Source organism: Aedes albopictus, unplaced genomic scaffold, assembly GCF_035046485.1.
Source record: "Aedes albopictus strain Foshan unplaced genomic scaffold, AalbF5 HiC_scaffold_98, whole genome shotgun sequence".
In the NCBI taxonomy this organism is placed as follows: Eukaryota; Metazoa; Arthropoda; class Insecta; order Diptera; family Culicidae; genus Aedes; species Aedes albopictus.
Genome location: NW_026917842.1, coordinates 14103 through 31812, shown reverse-complemented (window position 1 = coordinate 31812; position 17710 = coordinate 14103). Strand labels below are relative to the sequence as shown.

The window sequence follows — 17710 nt, the reverse complement described above, 5'->3', positions numbered from 1 at the left end:
TAATTTTTGAACGTTCCCTTACTGGTGATCAGCAAAGTTTACTGAACAAATCAGCAACAATTTGCTGAATTTCAGCAAAATGTTTACTGAAACCTTCAGCACGGCAAAACTCAGCAAAATTTTGCTAAAACCCTCAACCGATTTTTGGTGTGTACATTGGTTGAAGTCGCCGCTACAGTTTGAAGTAGCGAATGCGTATTTTGTGAGTGCACAGCAAAAAATAAATGCAACCCGCCCGATGTAACTCACTCCGATGTACTAAATAATCAATGTAATCACGATTCCTATGTACGATTACATCGTTTTGATGTAAAATCTTTTGTTCTTATGTGTATTGTGCGTTGCAAGAAAAACACAATTATGGCGACTACTTTCAAAGGCCTTCAATGATGGACAAAATTTAATCGCAGTGCAAATGCCACGTGCAGTCGCAGCAGTCATCATATCACCCGGCCATGTGGCTACCCGCATAGATAAATACAATTTGTATTACACTCCACACAGTAAGTCCCCTTCATCTGTTACTGTTACTATACCACGAACAGGTGCATTTCTGTTGAAACTATGAAACTCGAAACATTCAATCATAAAGAACGGTCTATGTAACCCATACCAAGTTGTAACAATATGTCATATTGTGCAGAAATTGTCAAATAATATAGGGATGACAGCTCAGGAAATATGGTGGCAATATAGAAAGACCTTTTCTCAAACGGTTTGCGATTATTTTTTCGCAACACACTTACACAAGTGTATTTCACTATATGCCACTTAAATTCAACAGTTTGCCAAATAGTTGCGCACATTGGTGTATGTACCGATCGAACTTTTGCAGTTTGCAGAAAAAAAACTTGAAAACTTGTCTCGGCAAATAAACGGTGCAAAGCAACTAGAGGGAGCAAAAAGGTAAGTTTTGGATGATTTATCTATTTTGTTTTTTTTTTGTGCTCAGTTTCCCCCGTATTCCAGTAGGAGCAGGAAAGTGACCGGCAACCACCGCGAAAAGCTCGGCACCACCGCACCGAAAGTAAGCGGAAAGGCCATCAAGAAGTCGTTCGCCGGCAAGGCTCAGAAGAACACCGTGAAGGATGAAAAGAAGAAGGAAAGCTGCGCTACAAGGTGCTGAAACAAGTCCATCCGGACACCGGTGTCTCGTCGAAGGTTATGAGCATCATGAACAGCTTCGTCAACGACGTCTACGAACGCATCGCCGCCGAAGCCTCCCCTCTGGCGCACTACAACAAGCGGTCGACGGTCACCTCCCGGGAAATTCAAACCGCCGCGCCGTCCGGTTGCTGCTCCCCGGAGAGTTGGCTAAGCATGCTGTTTCCGAAGGTACCAAGGCCGTCACTAAATACACAAACGACTACAAATCCGCTCCCACCGGAGCAAGGACGACAGTAGGTTTTCATCGCCGTAGGTGCCACTGGTACCACAATGGGACGCGCCACGAATCGGAAAAGTTCAGCAGTCATCACTGCCCATCCTATCAAAAAGACCCGAGATGCTCCTCTTTCAATGAAGGATGCGCTGCACGCAATGATGCGTGGAGGTCTTTGGACAAATGTAAATCCTCTTGTGAGTGGAGGTGATGATTATTATTTAATGAATAAAAAGATCTTGAACGCATAACCGCAATTTTGTTTTTAAATGGTTCAAATACACTAGACCCATATGGCATAAGCTTTAATAACCATGGAAGATCATAAATCAATAATAACACATACAGTGTTCGTTTTCCTTCCAAATTTATGGTTAAACTGTTCTCTAACCATTTGCTATGCGATGAATTGTCTGAAAAACTGGATAGTATATTGACAGTAAGCTTTACGGTTTTGCGAAAAATTTGTTCGAGAAAACGAGAGATTTTTTATGGTAACCAATCTTAACCGCCTATTCCACATACTGTAAATTGGCGGATTACCATTTGTCAAACTGGCAAATCTGTACATGGTATGGTTATCATACTGTTATCTCACACAGTCTGAGAAATGGTTCAATGACAATTGCTTATGGTCATCTACAGTATGAGAAACGTTGCGTTTAAAGTTAGTGATTATGCGGGTACCTTTTTTCAAGAGTTATCAAAGAGCGCTATGATGGAAAATTTGAAAACAGGTATGTTTTCTTAGGCGACTGTCTCGCGCGTATCTCTGACTGCGGGTAAAAGTAATCGCGAAAGTAGATTTTATTTTGATTCGTATAATACATCATCCTGTGTAATATTCATGCAACCGACGTATTGATCGGGTTGCAGCAGTTCAGATGTAATATTACACAACAGTTTTTTCTGTGTAGAATGTTTCTACCGTGCACAGCGCACTGCAGTGGAAATATTTTTTTTTTTTTTTTTTTTGGATTTGTCTTTTAAGCTTAGTATTCAGATCGCAAGAAATGAGGTCAAGGAAAAAAGTGCATTTTTACCAAAGTAATTTTGACAGTCGATCTTGAGAGAGAAAAAAGAAAAAAAAATCGACGAAACTCTTTGTTTACCAATCTGACTGACTTGGAATGGAACCGGGACAATCGGCAAGAACAACTCCCCTCCCAGGAGCAGGCATGAATCCACTGATCTGGACCACAGCAAACTGGAAGATTGACCAGCAATTCGAAGCGCTCCAGCTCTATTTGACCGGTGATATTCTGAGCGGGCCAACTGGCTGTTTGCTGCAACCAGACACGATTTGTTTTAGAAAATATCGCGCTGCTGGAAAAATGTGATTTCGAATTCGAAAAGGAACTGCTTCGGGTATTCGGAAAATCCACCGGAGCCTCCTCCAGGGATTCCTCCACGAATTCCGAAGAGGATTCTTCCCAGAAATTTCTTCGGTGATTCCTCCAGCAATTTGTGCAGATATAACTCCAGGAATTCCTCCGGGGATTCATCCTTAAAATGCTTCTAAACTCCTTCAGAAACTCCTCCAGGAATTTCATCGGTGATTCCTCCAGGAATTCCCCGGGGATTCATCCATGAAATCCTTCTAAGATTCCTCCTGGGATTCTTCCGGGGATTCCTTCAGGAATTTCTCCAAGGATTCCTTCGGAGATTCCTCCAGGAATTCTTTCGGAGATTCATCTGTGAATTCCTTCGGAGATTCATCCGTGAATTCCTTCGGAGATTCCATCAGGAATTCCATCGGAGATTCCTCCGGGGTTCCTTCCAGAGATTCATCCATGGAAGCCTTCTAGGATTCCTCCAGGACTTTTTTCCGGGGATTCCTTAAGAAATTGCTCCGGGGATTCCTTCAGAAATTGCTCCGGGGATGCCTTCAGAAATTCTTCCAGGGATCCCTTCAGAGATTCCTTCGAAAATTGCATCGAAGATTCTTCCGGGGTTCCCTCCAGGAATATCTGCGGAGATTCCTCCAGGAATTCCTGCGGAGATACCTCTAGGAATTCCTCCAGGGATTCCTCCAGGGATTTCTCCAGGAATTCCTCCGGGGATTCCTCCAGGAATTCCTCCGGGGATTCCTCCAGGAATTCCTCCGGGGATTCCTCCAGGAATTCCTCCGGGGATTCCTCCAGGAATTCCTCCGGGGATTCCTCCAGGAATTCCTCCGGGGATTCCTCCAGGAATTCCTCCGGGGATTCCTCCAGGAATTCCTCCGGGGATTCCTCCAGGAATTCCTCCGGGGATTCCTCCAGGAATTCCTCCGGGGATTCCTCCAGGAATTCCTCCGGGGATTCCTCCAGGAATTCCTCCGGGGATTCCTCCAGGAATTCCTCCGGGGATTCCTCCAGGAATTCCTCCGGGGATTCCTCCAGGAATTCCTCCGGGGATTCCTTCAGGAATTCCTCCGGGGATTCCTTCAGGAATTCCTCCGGGGATTCCTTCAGGAATTCCTCCGGGGATTCCTCCAGGAATTCCTCCGGGGATTCCTCCAGGAATTCCTCCGGGGATTCCTCCAGGAATTCCTCCGGGGATTCCTCCAGGAATTCCTCCGGGGATTCCTCCAGGAATTCCTCCGGGGATTCCTCCAGGAATTCCTCCGGGGATTCCTCCAGGAATTCCTCCGGGGATTCCTCCAGGAATTCCTCCGGGGATTCCTCCAGGAATTCCTCCGGGGATTCCTCCAGGAATTCCTCCGGGGATTCCTCCAGGAATTCCTCCGGGGATTCCTCCAGGAATTCCTCCGGGGATTCCTCCAGGAATTCCTCCGGGGATTCCTCCAGGAATTCCTCCGGGGATTCCTCCAGGAATTCCTCCGGGGATTCCTCCAGGAATTCCTCCGGGGATTCATCTAGGAATTCCTCCGGGGATTCCTCCAGGAATTCCTCCGGGGATTCCTCCAGGAATTCCTCCGAGGATTCCTCCAGGAATTCCTCCGAGGATTCCTCCAGGAATTCCTCCGGGGATTCCTTCAGGAATTCCTCCGGGGATTCCTTCAGGAATTCCTCCGGGGATTCCTCCAGGAATTCCTCCGGGGATTCCTTCAGGAATTCCTCCGGGGATTCCTTCAGGAATTCCTCCGGGGATTCCTCCAGGAATTCCTCCGGGGATTCCTCCAGGAATTCCTCCGGGGATTCCTCCAGGAATTCCTCCGGGGATTCCTCCAGGAATTCCTCCGGGGATTCCTTCAGGAATTCCTCCGGGGATTCCTTCAGGAATTCCTCCGGGGATTCCTTCAGGAATTCCTCCAGGAATTCTTCCGGGGATTCCTCCAGGAATTCCTCCGGGGATTCCTCCGGGAATTCGTTCAGGGATTCATCCAGGAATTTGTTCGGTTGTTAGTCCCGAAATTCCTTTGGGGATTTCTCCAGAAATTCCTATAAGGATTCCTAGAGACATCCGAATTCATTCGGGAATTTCACCAGGACCCAACTAACAATCACTCCTTTTACAAGCACCTTTACGACGAATTGATTCAGCATGATGCTGAATAACATTTGGACAATTTTCAGGCACAACCTTTGTTCGGGTTTTGTTCACACAAATTTGGAGAAACTGTAAAGCATAGTGTTGTGTACCAACTGAAATGTTTGTTGTTAAATCGTTTTACAAATATATAGTAAAGCTGTTATTCAGCTTTAGCAAAAATGTTTAAAACTAAAAAAAAAATAAAAAATTTTCAATTTCCACGAGAGTTTATGATTGGAACTTAATGCTGTGAACAAATATTGTGAAATAATAACTACACATAAATTTACCTAAATCCAGATTCGAACTCGAGGCCCGTCGATTGCCAGCCGCATGCCTTCCTATCTGCGCCATCCTAGAGATGACAGGCTAAGACCACGGTTGGTAAAGGAAATATTACACAACAGTTTTTTTCTGTGTAGAATGTTTCTACCGTGCACAGCGCACTGCATGGAAATAAAACTGTTATGTTTGTTTTCCGATCTGTCATCATCAATCATCAGTCATCAGAACAGGAAGAAGAAGCAACATCGGAGCAAAAGTCGCGCGTTGCTACACAGAAAAGGCAAGACGTCACCAACACCAACGCACTGTTTCGATATCGCATTCAGAAAACTTTGAGACGAGGTTTTTCCTTCCATCAGTTTACAAGTTTCATTTTTCGCAAAATTATCGTATCAAAGTGTCCCCAAACCGGACGCAACCATCGGAAACCCCACGGCGAGCACGGCCAGCAACGATTACCAGTGGAGTACGGCGGCTTCCGGCGAGATCCGAGCGAAAAAATCCAATTCTCTGAAGCGGCTCTGACGATGTTTGCCGTCTTCTGAATCGAACGGGAAATCGCAATTTCTTGGCAGGTCCGGGCTATGTTTGGCCGATTTTTCGACAGCCAGCACCAACGCGGACGGAGTTGAGCGTTTTGAGGTAATATTTTCCGGGATCTTGGGGTGTTGGGATTGCAATCGATGAAAATTCATGTTTTTTTCTTCGCAATAATTGCACTGTTTTTGTAATTCAGGGCAGGGGGTTGACTTGACGTCTCACGGACTCTTGTCAAATAGATGGATAAAAGCAGTAAAGCAGAGCTTTCGAGGTTAGATTACTTGGGAAGAAGATTCAATGTTTGTGTTTGGGACGTTCGGAGATGGTCCGATTTGATTAGTTGGGAATTTGCTGATGCAAGTCGATTTTTTAGTCGGCGGGCTTAAAAAGGTGTTTATTAGTTTTATTTAAAAATATGAGATTATACTACGAAAAGGACTGAAACCATGTAAACTATAAATAATTTATACATTATTAATGTTTATTTTCAGCTATGAACGGAACCTATGATGGAAAGTCGACGAGTTCGTCGTCGTCGTCTTCTTCCGGCGGAGGGGGAGGCGGTGGTGGTGGGACATCCAGCTCCCACAGTAAACAACACAAAGCCCCCCGAAACTATAAGCTGATTGCGGATCCATTCATTCACAAGGGCGTGCCGAAGATATACCGTTACGATGGTATCGTTCCGGGGGATCCAACCTATGCACCGGTTATTCCGCGAGATCCGCGGAATCCGCTGGCCCGAATAAGATCGCGCATTGAGCCGTTCGTCATGATAGTACCGAGGTAATTGATGATAATAATATGAATAGATAACAATGTACTTTTTCTACATTTGTGAACGCTTGATGACCATTTTTAAATGATGTTTCAACCGGAATTTGTTTTTTTTTCCTGGAATGGTCCTCTTGTCTTTGAATTCTCGGTCCTTATTTTTTTTTTTATCGATTAGTATTCGAGAAATGATTTTACCATCTGACCAGAGTAGGAATTGAAGAACGATCGATCACTATCCAGTGTGTCATTAAATACAGATCAGCATACAAATATATAGGTATGCACGGATCAAAAAGTTAAGAGTCATTTTGTGAGTTTAACAAATGTGGAATAGAACAGTCAGATTAGTCTAGCAAAATCCGAAACTAGAACGTGAAGTCGATACTGCTGTACGTCAGTGAAACCTGGTATGTAGCAGTGGAGAACACTCAATACAAATTAGCGACAAAATATCCAGAGCGAAAATTGAAGTTGGTTGGCCATACAGAGGCGGAAACAAAATCAGCAAGCAAGCTTTAGACTGCAGAAATTCACATCAGTGGCAGGTTCAAACAGATTCAGAGGCTCATGACGGTGCTCTCCCAATAATGTAATAAACAATGTCAACAAAAGTTTTACCTGAGTGATAGCAGGTCCATATAGCCACAGCTATAAAGGCCTAAGTATTCAGACGGATTCGATTCCCGGTCGGTCTTTTTCACAAAGGAAATTTCCTTGCTTTCCTTGGACATAGAATACTTTTGCGCCTGCCATACGAAATACACATGCAAAATGGTCATTGGAAGGAAGCTCTCAGTTAATAACTGTGAAAGTGCTCATAGAAGCTGAGAATCAGGCTATGTCTCAATGAGGTCGTTACGCCAGAGCAATGCTATATCTTTATAGCGAATTAGTTCACGTATCTGGTCGTGTATGTGCAAGATATGGTCATCAATTGTCACACCGAAGAAGAATACGTCGAACTAATGACAGCTCTAAACTGCAGCTTCACGATGAAATCGTAGGCGATATTCGCCGTTTCCTGGGCATCCAAATCTGACCTAGAGAGAAGCAGTTTTTCTTCAATCAACGAGAGTACATCCAGAAGTTGTTAAAGCGTTTTGTGTTGACCGCAGCGAAGTCGTCAAAGATTCCTTTGGACTTCATCTTCTTTATGGCTCAACGTTCACATTGGAACTTAGCCTGCCTTTCTTCAACTTAGTGTTCTTTACAGTACAGTCAACTTTCGTTCGTTGCACTAAGCTCGCAGCCCAGTTAGTGAAAGACTTTCACTAGGTGGGCTGAGTTTTTCATCTGTCAAATAATCTCTAACAATAGAAATCCAGGGCTACCAACTTCGACAAATCGTGCTTCACGTCAAAAAGTGACGTTTGACTTCGTTTTAACTGGGCTATAGCCCACCTAACGGGCGCCCAGTTAAAACGAAGCCCACCTAAACGTAGCGCAACGAACGAAATTCGACTGTACTTCCACAGTTACTAATTGAGGGCTTTCTTTAACTGCCATTGCATGAATTTGGATATTGTAAGGCAAGCACAATTATACACTATGCCCAGAGAGTCGAGAAAATGTTCCCGCCCGGAACGGGAATCGAACCCGGAATCTCCGGATTGACGATCCATAGCCTTAACCACTAGGCTAACTGGAGACCTTTGGACTCTGACTGGAATAAAAGGGGGAAGAGTGAGAAACCGACAAACAATCATCAAAATTCAAGCCTGATTAGTGATTTGTTTTGTTGTACATATGTGGACACCCCACCAATCGTCGATTATGTAGCTCTAAATCGACGACGACTGGACCGGTGATGCAAAATCCCGGAAGGAACGCACACGCACAGGGAGCAAAGAAAAATCGAACCAACTGCTGCGACTGCTGTTCCTCATAGGTCGCAAACTGACTGGAGACCATTCGTTCTCACTGGCTGCGGTGCGTGAGAACGTGCGGAAATGATTCAGTGGATTTCTTTGTTGCTCAAAACTTGAACTTGGGAGAACTTAGGCACGGGAGACCACGGCAACGGAGGAAACGACGACACAAGTGCAGCGGAGGACGGAAATGAACCAACTCCCACGCTGAGGGAAGTTAAGGATGCCATTCATCATGCATCAGCTCAAACCTAACAAAGCAGCTGGTAAGGATGGTATCGCAGTTGAACTCATCAAGATGGGCCCAGAAAAGTTGACCATCTGTCTGCACCGGCTGATAGTCAGGATAGTGGGAAACCGAACAGCTACCAGAGGAAGGGGTAATCTGCCCCATTCACAAGAAAGGCGACCATTTGGAATGTGAGAACTTCAAAGCTATCACTATTTTGAATGCTGCTTACAAAGTGCTATCCCAGATCATCTTCCGTCGTCTGTCACAAAAAAACGAATGAGCTCCTGGGAAATTATCAAGCCGGCTTCATCGACGGCCGGTCAACAAGCGGACCAGATCTTCACCGTACGGTAAATCTTCCAGAAATGCCGTGAATACCAGGTCCCAACGCATCACCTGTTCATCGACTTCAAGGCGGCATACGACAGTATCGACCGCGCAGAGCTATGGAGAATCATGGAAGAAAACGGCTTTCCTGAGAAGCTGTCTAGACTGATTAAAGCAACGATGGACGGTGTGCAAAACTGCGTAAGGGTTTCGGGTGAACTAACCCGCCTGAAACGCGAAACAGCAAATGTCGGATTGGTGGTGAATGCCTCAAAAACAAAGTACATGCTGGTAGGCGGAACCGAACACGACCGGATCCATCTCGGTAGTAATGTTAGTAACATTATTATAGACAAATTTCGTTCGTTTGAAACAAAAATATTCATGTTTTCCGGTAAACTGATAAAATATTCAAAACTAAAATATTTATTTTTAAAACTAACTCAATTACATATTGATTTCTACAATACCCATTGAAGAGCCCCCCGTTTCACCGTCGAGAACATAAACAAAACTCTCAAGTTCCAGCTGCAGCACCAAACAAGATTTCCTCTGGCAAAAAAAGCAAGTTTCACCAAAAGTTTTCACGAAATCCCATTGATTTCGGGAGCTTATGTTATCTACATGATGTTGGCATTGAAGGTGCCACGTGCGAAGTGGGTTTTCCTACAGAAGGAAATGATTTTGTAAATTTAATTGGAAAACAAATATTTCCGTAGGGCCGACCTGCCACAAAAAACAAAAATTCTTATATTTGTTTCTAACATAACCTGTCAGAAGATGCATGTTTGTTTCAAAAATGGATTGAATTTGCTTCAAATGTGATGTTCGATTTGCTCCAAACAGTTTTATTTTTGTTGCCAGAACAAATTGACAATTTATTTGAGTTTACCTGAAATATTTTTGATTTTACCATGTTTTTTTTCTGCGTGTACGATGCAAAATCAAGTCATGATTGGACAAAAGGGAACACTCACTTGGTTAAATTTCAATAATTTATTGCGGCATTTCGTTATCATTGGTTAACTTGAGGTGCACCAGTTCTGTGAAAATGAGAAGGGTCACTTCCAATACACTCTAATAATAAGCTGCTCAAAGCACTTTTTAACCGCTTGCATCTTATCAATGTCCCAGGTATTGAAATCTCCCATCAACAGAACGTTATCATACTGATTACTAACGCATGATAGTTTTTCATTCAATACGGTACAAGAGTCAACCTGTGGGGGATTATAGAAAAATCCAAGAAGAATTCTCTCCTCGCCGAGTTTTATCTATGTAATTTACATTCACTGCGTGGAGAGTTGCCTTCACAGCTCGCTCACGACTTTGGTAATGCGTGCGCGACCCTAATGTTATTCGACAAACTTTCAGATAAAACTAGAAGTCCAAATTCATCCATAAATTGTTTTTTGATAGCATGCTGCAGAACTCAGATGTAGCAAGTGAATATAGTTCTTTGAAAATGAATGATCCCATCCCTGGGCACAACAATCCTCTGAGCTCCTGCATACAGGTATTCAACGAAGTCAGTTGCATTTTTGAACTTCGTATGACGAAGCAGAGTTTTAGTAATAAGTTATAAATTTTTGTTAAGTTTGAACGATTCGCATCGAAAACAAAGTAATAACAATATTAATAATAATAAAATTTCTCAATAATTTCATAGATAGAAAGATTGAAAGCTATACTGCCCATAACTGCATATTTGTAACGTTTGCAGTTTTTGTCAATATTGAGTTAATACTGGGGATCATCTCCAAATTATCAGTTCTTTCATCCACCCAAATGAACTTGACAAGTTTGTTCTACAAAATGTGAAATAAATATCAAGTCGTTTTGTCTCATTATCAAATATTCACGAATCTAACTGCATAACAGTCACACTGGGAATACACAATGGCTTCATAGCGTACCGCCAATCATATTATGGTCTAATTATTTTTACAACTCTTCGCCTTGCATAGAAGAATAGCTGTAGAAGATTTCATTGCTAAAGGATTAATTTTGATTTTTTGGCGATTTTTTGAAATTTCAATCCTTTCCTATACTAAAGCAAGTTGCAAACATTGAGCTCAATTTTCTCCAATGCCTACTTTTGTCGAATGTGACTGTTATGCAGTTATGGGCAGTATAGTCCTATTATGCTCTTTTGCTCCCATGGGCGGAAAAGGGTTGAAAACTGGTCATCAAGCGTTCTTGTTTAGGATAAAAAAATAAACTATCGTTTCATTTATCGCATTTTTCTATTGGCAGATTTAAAATCGACGAGCACTACATCGGTGAACCGCCGGCAATAGAAATCACAATCACCAATCTGAACGACAACATTGACAAACCATTCCTGTCGGAACTGCTGGCCAAATGCGGTACCTACACTGAGCTCTATATCTACTACCACCCGATAACGAACAAACATCTCGGCATCGCGCGGATCGTCTTCGAGAATGTCCGCTCGGCACGTATCTGTGTGGAGCGACTGAACGGAACTTCGGTTATGGGTAAGGTTTTGAATGTATTTAAGGATCCCTTTGGGGAAGAATGCAAACGCCTTATAGAGGACAAATCATCGGAGAAGAAAAAACCGGCTCCTCCTCCGCTTCCACCACCGGTGCAAGTACACAAGCCATCTCGGCCTCCTTCAATGCAACCGGTACACAAAGCAGCCCCTATGATACCTGAAAAGCCCCCTCCGCCGCCGATGCCGCCGGCCGTGTCGTCTTCGTCGAATTATGGTAGACGAAACAATTCCGGGACGGAGTTGTTGAACGATGACGACAATTGGGATTGTGATAGTTCTGCAGTACCGGTCACAGCGAAGAAAGCACCACCACCACCACCACCTCCAATTGCGCCACCAGTATCTTCTTCCAAGCCTGCAAATGCGTTGACAAACGATAGTGATATGTGGGATGTGGATGAATATTCCGGGAGTGCTGGTAACAGTCGGGACTCGCTTTCCTATGGAAAAGATAAATATTCGTCAGTGAATAAAAGTGGATCTCAATATGAAAGCAGCACATGGGAGGATGACAGCAGAAGTAGAGATAAGTCCAGAGATAAGTACTACGATCGTAAGGATAGAGATAAGCCCTATTTTAAGGACGACCGACGAGAAAGAGATCGCGATCGTGATCGTGAACGTGACTATGAACGCACACGAGATCGAGATCGCGAAAGAGATCGGGACAGAGACAGGGATCGGGACCGTGATCGTGACCGCGACCGAGATCGAGATCGTGATCGCGAATGGGATAGAGACAGAACTCGAGATAGAGAGCGAGATTGGGACAGCAGGGAACGCGATCGCTATGGGAGAGATCGAGACAATCGGCGGAGAAGCAAAAGTGGAGGCTATGGCTGGTACGGTGAATCGGGAAGTTACTCAAATGACATGAGCTATGACAGTAGTCGGTATTCTCAGTACGACTACAGCTATGGCTATGGTGCTTCCGATTATGGAACTTATGGTTATCCTACTATGCCTTCAGCAATGGCTGGAGCAAGTAGCTACGCGGCACCATCGAGTTCATGGGCTCCTCCGCCTCCACCTGACGACAAACCCAAGGCCCCTCCACCACCTCCGTCCAGTAAATTTAATTCCAGTGGGAAATCTAATCTAGGTGGAGAGACAGTTTTGGACGATTCGGACATGTGGGACCTTGAGGAGAGTTCTCAGCCACCAGCAAAAGCACCTTCGACGCCTCCTGGTCCACCAGAGCCAAAAAGTGAACCCACCGCGGATGATGACAACAGTGGATCTGCGCTAGATTTGGACACTAGAATTGCGATGCTGTTCAAAGACAAATCCTTTGGAGGTGCACCCTTTCTTCAACTTAGTGACGCCGAAGAGGAAGAAAAGAAAGAGGAAGGGGAAACAGGCGACGAGAGTCAGGACGTTCCGATCAAGCAGGAAATTAAAGAAGAGGAGCAACCAGAAACTCCGCCCGAGAAAGTTCAAGTCAAGAAAGAAATCAAGTTGGAACCGCCTAAAGAGGAAATGGCCAGCGATATATCATCCAGTGAAGACGATATTCTTGCTAAGGAAAGTCCTCCTCCCATTCCGACGGCCAAACCCTACATGGAAGACATTATCAAACGTGATAACGATCAAATGTCGTTGTCAAGTCTGTCGTCGACTGACGGCAAAAATGAAGATTCCAAAGCTCCACCACTTCCGGCGGATCCAGCTCCGGATGCACCACCTCCCCCGGAACCGGCCGACTCATTCTCTTATGTGTATCCTCCTGGTATCGCACCCGGAATGGGATATCCTCCAGCTCCACCCGGAACTGATCCATCCTACTATTATTCCCAAACATACTCCCAGTCCTCCTATCAGCAATATCAATCAGGCTACTACCAAAACAGCTACATGCATCCCTACATGGCGGGCTTCACCGGAGCCGCCTATCCTTACCAGGTACCGTCATCTCAATCGTATGGCTTCTCACCAAGCAAGAAGGACTCTTACAACCACGACGATCGCTACCGGTCATATTCCAAAGAGCGGGAACGAGAACGCAAGAAACGTGACCGCTACGAAGATGCGATTGCAGCTGTTATAGAACGCGTTACAGCAGAGTTGAAGCAAATACTGAAAAAGGATTTCAACAAGAAGATGATTGAAAACACGGCATACAAAAAGTACGAAGCGTGGTGGGACGAGGAGGAACTTAAGAGCAAAGGCAAAACCAAGGACGTACTGAACGACATAACTCCATTAACCGTGGCTAAGGTGGATAAAGCGCCGGACATCAACCAACTGCTGAATCAGACCTACGATAATCTGGACAGTAACAGTAGTTACATAGGACTAGGTCTACGGGCCACAATCCCCAAGATGCCCAGTTTCCGCAGGATACGTAAACAACCCAGCCCAGTTCCCCAGGATGACGAAGATTCCAGGCGCAGCGATCAGGAGGATATGGTGCACGGTTCGGATTCCGAAAAAGAAACCGATTCTCAACCAAATACGTCGCAAACAAAAGCGAAAACTCCGCCTCCGTCTGGGTCTACTGGTACAACTGCTGTCCCCGTTTCCAGAACGTCTTCCGCCACCGTAATATCTCGTACGGAGAAACGAAAACTCAGCGCATCATCATTCTTCACCTCCTCAAGCGAAGAGGAAAGCAGTGCTACTGAATCCGAGGAAAGCAGTGATTCCGCCTCGCTTACCGATGTGGAAATGTCATACACGAACCAGAAACAGCAATCGTCGGCCTCCCGAGACAAGCGTGAGAAGCGGATATACTCCGATTCCGACAGCGACGATGACCTGGATCATCCAAGCAGTAAATTCTCGCTTCCATCCAGCAGCGCCGGTTCCCGCAATAAAGCCAAAATATACTCGGATTCCGATTCGGATGAACCAAGCAAACCACCCCGCAAAGAAATACTTCCTCCCGTGTCTACCGAGAAAGCCCGGAGTAGAAGTCCGGAAGGATTTATTGCTGCTGGGTCGCAAAATCGCGAAACTACTACACCTCCCCCAGTCGTTGCTCCGCCGCCGGAACCTGCTGCACCGATGCTGCCATTGGAGCAGCTGCACGAAGATCTGTCACCGGACGTGGATGAGAGTCCACCTACGCAGCAACCACCGCGGACGCCAGGTCGTGAATCTCCCAAAAAGTCTCTCTACGAATTGGATCGAATTTACAGCGATTCCGAGGAGGAACGTGAGTACCAAGAGAAACAACGACGGAAGGCCGAATACCTGGAGCAAATCGAACGAGAGTTCCAGGAAGAGCAGGCCCGTTTGGCTTTGGAGGCAGAAGAAGCAGCTAAAGCCGCAGCAGCCGCTCCACCTCCACCCCCAACCACGAAATCTCCCGCCAAAGGAGCCCGGAATAATAGGAAAAATGCTTCCGTTCCATTATTGCAAACTGGTTCAAGCTTTGGCGAGCCAATTACTCCACTCACAACTCAACCGCCTCCGACGCCAGGTGCCGGAATATTGGACTTGTGTAAAGATCCCCTCAGCTCGGCTCCAGCACCATCGACCGCCGGTAAAAAGGCACCTAAGAAGCCGGCTAAATCGAGAGCAAAGGGCGGAAAGAAAGCAAAAGATACCAACGGAGTACCACCAAATGTTGTTCCCGCGCCAGAAATTCCTCCAGCTCCTGTGGAATTGCCTCCGATTATGCCTTCTGCCACGGCCCCTACCACCATGATTCTGCCTCCTCGGGTTACGGCTCTCGGTGGCACAGCTCCCTTCAGCTCATCGGATGACTTCTTCTCGGCTGACGAAGAAGCGGCGCGAAGAGCAGCGAAGGCTTCCCCTGCCTCGTCCGATGGTGGTTCCAGTCAAGCTAGTCAAGTGGCTCTCGATCACTGTTATTCGCTTCCGCCGTCAGCATCGCCGTCGTCATCCTCACCTCATCCCCAGTCAGATTCCTATGCGCCGGTCGCTAAATCTGCCAACAAATATGCCCCTTCATCAGACGATGTGCTAGCACATGATCACGGTTATACCAACAACGACGACATCGTAGGCAGTGCAATCCCAGGAACACCAGGTGCATCCATTCAAGATGTGATTCCGTCCATCCCAGTGACACCCACCGTTCCTACTCCTTCACCGTCGGCCGCACGACCTGTCGGTCGACCCAAGAAAGAACCTGGAACACCCAAAGCCAAACACAAGAAACGGTCGGAAAAACAGGAGAAATCCGTCGCTGCACAGTTGGCCAATGCTGCCGCAGCGTCACAAATGTTGGTACCCTTCGGACAGCAACAGCAATCCTTCGTACCAGTTGCCAAGTATTACGAACGGGACATGCACTCGGAAATGGCTATTCTTTATGATTTCCTGACACGTGGAATAGACGCTGAGGATATCCAGTACATCAAACAGAGCTACGAACTCTTACTCAGCGATGATGCCAACAGCTACTGGCTAAACGCTACCCATTGGGTAGATCACTGTACCACGGAACGAAGCTTTGTCCCACCACCGGCCAAAAAGCGGAAAAAGGACAAAGAATCCGTATCGGACATCAAGCAGCACTCTACGGGATCGGCGCGAACTCAAGGCTTCTACAAAATAGATCCTCGTGAAAAGGCCAAATATAAGTACCATCATCTGAAGGGAACGGCTGCCGCTAATCACTTGAACAACATTGAAACCGCCAAGGCTGCCACCAAAATGCAAGGTCTTTCCCGGGAAGCTCGCTCCAACCAGCGGCGCCTGTTGACCGCCTTCGGTGCCAGTACGGAGTCCGAACTGCTCAAGTTCAACCAACTGAAGTTCCGGAAGAAGCAGCTCAAGTTCGCCAAGTCGGCCATCCACGATTGGGGTCTGTTTGCCATGGAACCGATCGCGGCGGACGAGATGGTCATCGAGTACGTCGGACAGATGGTACGACCTTCGGTGGCAGATCTGCGGGAAACCAAGTACGAAGCCATCGGTATCGGAAGTTCGTATTTGTTCCGCATCGACATGGAGACCATCATCGATGCGACCAAGTGCGGCAATCTGGCGCGGTTCATCAATCACAGCTGTAATGTAAGTATCTTCTGAAGTCGTGGGGTTTAGTTGCCTGGTATCAAAGTATACTGGAAATCCGTTTTGACCACTTGGGTATCACTTCCTCGAAATACACTTTTCCAAACATTAGGTTACCTATCGTCACCCCGAACAGTAAATCCCTAAGTGTTTCTACTGCTTGCTGAAAACAACTATTTGTCAAATAGGTATTTTGCGGACTTTTCAAAACATCGTTAAACAATATTGCTGATCATGCATACTTTTTTCCACGGTATAATACCTAGCTAACATGTGGGAAAAATATGAATGTAGAAAAACATTGGTTTTAAAGGAGTGGTTATCACTCAAATGCGCAAAGTTTGGTGCCTACACAATATAACATATCCAGGAAACAAAATTCCTTGCATAGATAAAAATGCTTACTAAATCTAGATATAGATACCTATTCTTCTGCGTTTATTCAGGGCATCAATAACTGTTTTCTTCATTTTGAACCATATCTAACATGACAAACCGGAGTACCAAACAAAAGACTAAAAATCATCCGAGTTTTCATGTACTTTGCTATACAGATTGGCTGGGTGAGCAGTCAGTGAGCAATCCTATATGGTGACCATTTTCAGGGTTGGATCACTACAAAAAGTGTAATTCGAGGGTAGTGTCAAAAAATCAGAACCAGGCAAAACAGTTGCGAAAGCCTGTAATCTTGAGTAACCTCTAACCAGCCGTCTCTATCCATTGCTCGATACTTACAGCCAAACTGCTACGCAAAGGTGATCACGATCGAGTCGGAGAAGAAGATCGTCATCTACTCAAAGCAAGCGATCGGAGTTAATGAGGAGATTACCTACGACTACAAGTTCCCGCTGGAGGACGAGAAAATCCCATGTCTTTGTGGCGCACAAGGCTGTCGTGGAACTCTCAACTAAGAGGCGATGCTCTGGCTAGGGGGTAGGTATTGTATTTTCTTCGTGGAACGAGAATGCTCATTGAAAGAAATTCGACGCTAAACGAGATGGAAGGCGACCACAGTGTAAAATTGTTAGTATAAGGCCCTGTAAAACAGAAATTAGGATCAATTTATGCTTAGTTAAACGAATTTACTTATAAAGTTCCACTATAGAGGTCTTCGAATTTCTTGGCGGCTCAGTGACTTATACCTTTTCACAGGGGAAAAGTGGGATCAGAACACCATAGTTCTCTACATTTGAAACTAGCGTAAACTAGCGGCATAAATGCAATATGTAATGGGATTGACATTGTCGTTTCGCCACCAAATCGGATGTCGCCCTATTGTAACGATACATTAGAACCTTACGAATGGTCATTTTATT

General features: G+C 45.4%; 1 protein-coding gene and 1 long non-coding RNA gene across 4 annotated transcripts; both read left to right on the top strand.

The window, feature by feature from the left end:
* Positions 1 to 275: 275 nt before the first annotated feature.
* LOC134284811 (uncharacterized) lies at positions 276 to 1638 on the top strand. Of its 2 annotated transcripts, none has more exons than XR_009995949.1 (2): positions 276 to 906; positions 973 to 1638. It is a non-coding gene; the product is annotated as an uncharacterized LOC134284811 (long non-coding RNA). The 2 variants fall into 2 exon arrangements; XR_009995948.1 differs by having other exon boundaries at positions 970 to 1638.
* Positions 1639 to 5303: 3665 nt separating this feature from the next.
* LOC109422593 (histone-lysine N-methyltransferase SETD1) lies at positions 5304 to 17475 on the top strand. Of its 2 annotated transcripts, XM_019697397.3 has the most exons (4): positions 5304 to 5785; positions 6175 to 6469; positions 11144 to 16394; positions 17132 to 17475. In XM_019697397.3, exons 2-4 carry the CDS (start codon positions 6177 to 6179, stop codon positions 17303 to 17305), a joined length of 5718 nt encoding a protein of 1905 aa, XP_019552942.3. In that variant the 5' UTR covers positions 5304 to 5785; positions 6175 to 6176; the 3' UTR covers positions 17306 to 17475. The 2 variants fall into 2 exon arrangements, with proteins under 2 accessions (XP_019552942.3, XP_062700085.1); XM_062844101.1 differs by lacking the exon at positions 6175 to 6469 and having other exon boundaries at positions 5305 to 5785.
* The last annotated feature ends 235 nt before the right edge of the window (positions 17476 to 17710 follow it).